The 4,020-nt window shown below is 41.8% G+C and overlaps 1 protein-coding gene across 1 annotated transcript; it reads left to right on the top strand.

The window, feature by feature from the left end:
* Positions 1–500: 500 nt before the first annotated feature.
* Positions 501–2,378, top strand: LOC108958290. Its single transcript, XM_039309638.1, has one exon. It carries the CDS (start codon positions 501–503, stop codon positions 2,376–2,378), a length of 1,878 nt encoding a protein of 625 aa, XP_039165572.1.
* Positions 2,379–4,020: the final 1,642 nt, after the last annotated feature.

The raw sequence follows: 4,020 nt of genomic DNA, 5'->3' as shown, positions 1-4,020 counted from the left end.
TTTGATGTTTCGGAAAAGCTTGGTGAGCTGAACTGGTTTGTATAATTGGTCGGTTAAGTAATGCGGTAATCAGTAGTTGGCTGTTTGAATATGAGTCAGCTTCTTTAGATGTCCTTCTGCAATCAGCCATTTCATTGAATATATCAATTTCGTAGATCTGTTTTAGCAAAACTAGCACCTAGCATTGCTTATAGACTTCTGAAATTTCTCTCCTTTTTAAGTGGGCTTCACTCATGGAGGACAGCAAGGTGTAATTAATCTCATTCAATGAAATGGAAGAATTAGAGCAGTATTAGGATCCCAAAATTTTACTGATCATATTGAATGAACGCAACAAGAAGTTTAGAGATTCGTGTTTAATTCTTCAGAATGAGTCCAAGGCGGTTTATCCATTCTCATCGTTATTAATTCTGCTTGCGTTGTTGTTTCTCAGAGAGCAGCAGAAGACATCACGTCACCATGAAGTCGTTCGATCTGATACCATCCATAGTCACTACACAATGGCCTTTGTCGAAAGATTTATGGGAAGCATGGAGCATCCAATGGCTGGCCACCATGAGCCTCCTTTGCCAGATCACCCTCGCCATCCTTGGAGCCGGCGGAGGTACAAGACCTCAATCATCATCAGATACGTCATCCCCACCGCCTACCTGCTCTCCTCTTACTTCGCAACCATTGCCCTTGGCAAGCTCACTGTTGTCCAGATTGACAATCCTGATCGACCCGATCACATTACTGAGCTCAAGGGGTTGCTGGCACCGTTGCTTTTGATGCTGCTTGGTAACCCAGACTCCATAGTTGCATATTCGGTCGAGGACAACCGGCTCAGTGTCCGACAGATGCCGAATGTATTCATCAGGGTCATTTTCGTTGTCTGGATCCTGATTCGCTGCTGGGACAGCTCATCCCCCATCCCATTGTTGTACTTCCCCTTGTCTGTTGCTGGGATCATTCAATCAGCAGTGACAGTTTGGGCCCTCATGAATGCGTACTGGAAGAGATCGAGCATATCAGCCTACGATATCTTCGAGGAAACTGTCCCCACGCAGTCGATGGAGCAGAAGATCATCTTGAAGGCGTACGATCGGTTCAATTGCTTGAAGCCCCACATTGGAAACTGGCTCTACCACCCGGAATCACTAGAGGAATTTCGGTTAACTGTAGAGCGTGATTTAGCCTTCATCACAACTGAGGTCGAGCTTGGATTCATGTATGACATACTTTACACCAAGCACCCGATTCTCTATAAACGGCTCGGTCTTTTCTGCCGCTTCTTTAGCTTTACCTGTCTAGTTTCAGCCTTGTGTGGATTCGCCACTCTTTTCAAGAGTGTCTTCTTGATAGACAAGTACATCACCTACACTTACGCCTTGTTGATAGGAGTCACTGCCCTGGAAGGTTACCAAATTGTTCTGCAACCTTTTTCGGCATGGGCCATTGTGGAGATGAACCGTCACCAAAGAAATCGGCCCATGTTGACGAGGACGTTGAACTTCTTAGCTGAAAGTTATATGAAGCGGAAAAGGTGGTCAAACTCAGTCGGGCAACTCGACTTGTTGGATCATCGCCTGTACGACGAGTGGCCATGGTCCATTGGAAGAATCCACAAATGCTTGCGCACCTTGAGAAGGTATTGGATTCACTCTCAACGGAAAATTCCCGTCTCGCTCAAGGAATTGCTGGTGGAAAATATTGTAAACTTCAACGCAATCAGACACCAAAAGCCCTTCACGGAACGCGGCAAATGGACGCTTGAAGCTCACAAACTCATTGGCGATATGGACTGGGGTAAAAACATTGGGACAAGATTTGACAAAAGCATCATCATTTGGCATATAGCAACGAAAACCTGCCTTCTTTCAGAGCCCAATGATTCTCCAAATCGTAAAGAGAGCCAACTGCTATCCAATTACATGATATACCTTCTAGCATTGCGACCCTACATGTTTTCCCTTACGACTACTGACATCACATTAGAGTATGCTTGCGCCATATTGAAGCCGTTTATCAGGTACAGAGACCCAAATGACGCCTTGGGGACATTGTTGTCAGAAGAGAAGATGCTTGAACCCTCCCCGGATCAGATGGGAACCATAATCACCAGGAACTGGCACGTGCTGTCGGATGTGCAGGAATTGGTTGCTACACTAAAGTGCAAGAACAACAAGTGGCAGATCATAAGCAGCATTTGGGTGGAGATGTTGTGCTATGCTGCGTATAATTGTGAAGTTCAGTATCACACGAAAGAGTTGCAGCGAGGTGGAGAGCTTATAACTCATGTATGGCTACTCTTGATGCACCATACAGATAAGCACACCCATCCTCCCAAGACCAAGCCCACCAGAGAAACCGAAGGCAAGTTGCAACGTGAGTTATGATCCTAGGATCGGTCATCCTCCGCACCCAAGTGTTGTATAAGAGCGTGTGTTGTTTCTCTCTTTTTCCTTCTAGGTAATGAAGTGTTTCTCAGTAAAACCACTGTAATCGCATTCAGCTAAGAGACTTGTCTATGAAGCATAGTGACATATATATTGGATGCAGATCCTATATATTCAAAAGGCTTGTTTTTTATACACTCCCTTGCTCCCTCATTGCTTGGAAAGTAGTATTAATTTTTGAAATCAGTATTAACTAGGATTGAGGTTTGATTGTTGACTTGTCTACAGTCCGACATACTAGTCACTGGCAGGTGATTTTGGAGGGCAGAGTTTCTTCCATCGGTACTACCCAGACCACGTTCATAATGTTGAAAAACATTGTTCACTGATAACTGAATCCAATGTATTTGATAAGCTTACTTAAGTGTTGCAGAAACTTATAACTAAATCACATAGGTTCCACAATCATACGAGGTAGATCTGCTAAGTGTGGAAATTTGCAAATCAAAGGTCATATAAACAACCGTGGGCTCTATATTTGACCAGGCAGCGCAAACTTGGAGTTTCCAGGTATATACTTTACTATCGCTGGAGATCCGAAATTGAAGATAAAGTTCACAGCGATCAAGTATGATATTTTAAGAATATTTCTGCAAAAAGCCATTGCCAAATGAGCACATCTGTGATAGCTTTCGACTGCTGATTCTAAGTGGTAGTGACAGGGAACCCATTTGTAAATCCAAGAGAGAAGTGATTGTACTTCGAGTGAAGACGAGGTGTGGAGAGCCCTTATGTAAAAACTTACATGAATCTTTCATGGTGGCGTAGCTGTGGATGGAGTTTTGGTTCTGCATGGCAGCATATTTTACATGTGCAACATCGCATTGTTTGCGCACTTAGCTAAACTTTAGCTAAACTCTTACGCTAAACTAGTGGCGTTTAGCCTAAGTGTGTCGTTAGAATTGGAAGAGTGAACAATACATCAAGCTAGGATGTCATTTGTCTTTTCCCCTTCACTCTTTCATTATTGCTCAGAGTTGGCTTTGCAAAATCAGTTTGCTTTTAAGAGAATCAATTTGTTTCTTTCTTGGTTGCTTTTTTGGGTCTAAGACATGATATTTCAACTTTTTAAGTTTCGAACAAAAACAAACATTTTAAGTAAATCTAATTTTCCATAATAACTCAAAATAATAGTTTCGTAGTCAATATAGTTCATATTCATTTGGGGACCTTTTTATTTCCATTTCTCTTGCATAGCAAGAAAAGTTGCTGAACATTTTATTTCCTTGAATTACGATTTTGTAATTAGCTATCAAATCTTGACTATAGTATTAAACTATTTCTAAAAATCCGGATATATCCCAATGAAAAATTGGATAGTTGTTCTGACTTGAGGGTGGGATAAAGTCATCCCATATTAAATATCAAAAAGGTAAAAAGGATAAAAGAGCCAAAAAAAAAAAAAAATGGAAGGAAAATAGAAACTATGGTTCCTGCTCTCCACTTAGCAATGCCACCACGGCGCCGCAATGCATAGCTATGGACACTTGAGGCGCAAACAATAATGATTCTATTTTAAGACCCTATTTCTTGCCAAAAATAGATTTTTCTGTTTTATTTCCTAAATGAGTTTTGAGTAAAA

The sequence above is a fragment of the Eucalyptus grandis genome, chromosome 3, assembly GCF_016545825.1.
Source record: "Eucalyptus grandis isolate ANBG69807.140 chromosome 3, ASM1654582v1, whole genome shotgun sequence".
Taxonomy (NCBI): domain Eukaryota; kingdom Viridiplantae; phylum Streptophyta; class Magnoliopsida; order Myrtales; family Myrtaceae; genus Eucalyptus; species Eucalyptus grandis.
The sequence above is the reverse complement of the archived record's forward strand: the minus strand, read 5'-3'. Positions and strand labels throughout refer to the sequence as shown.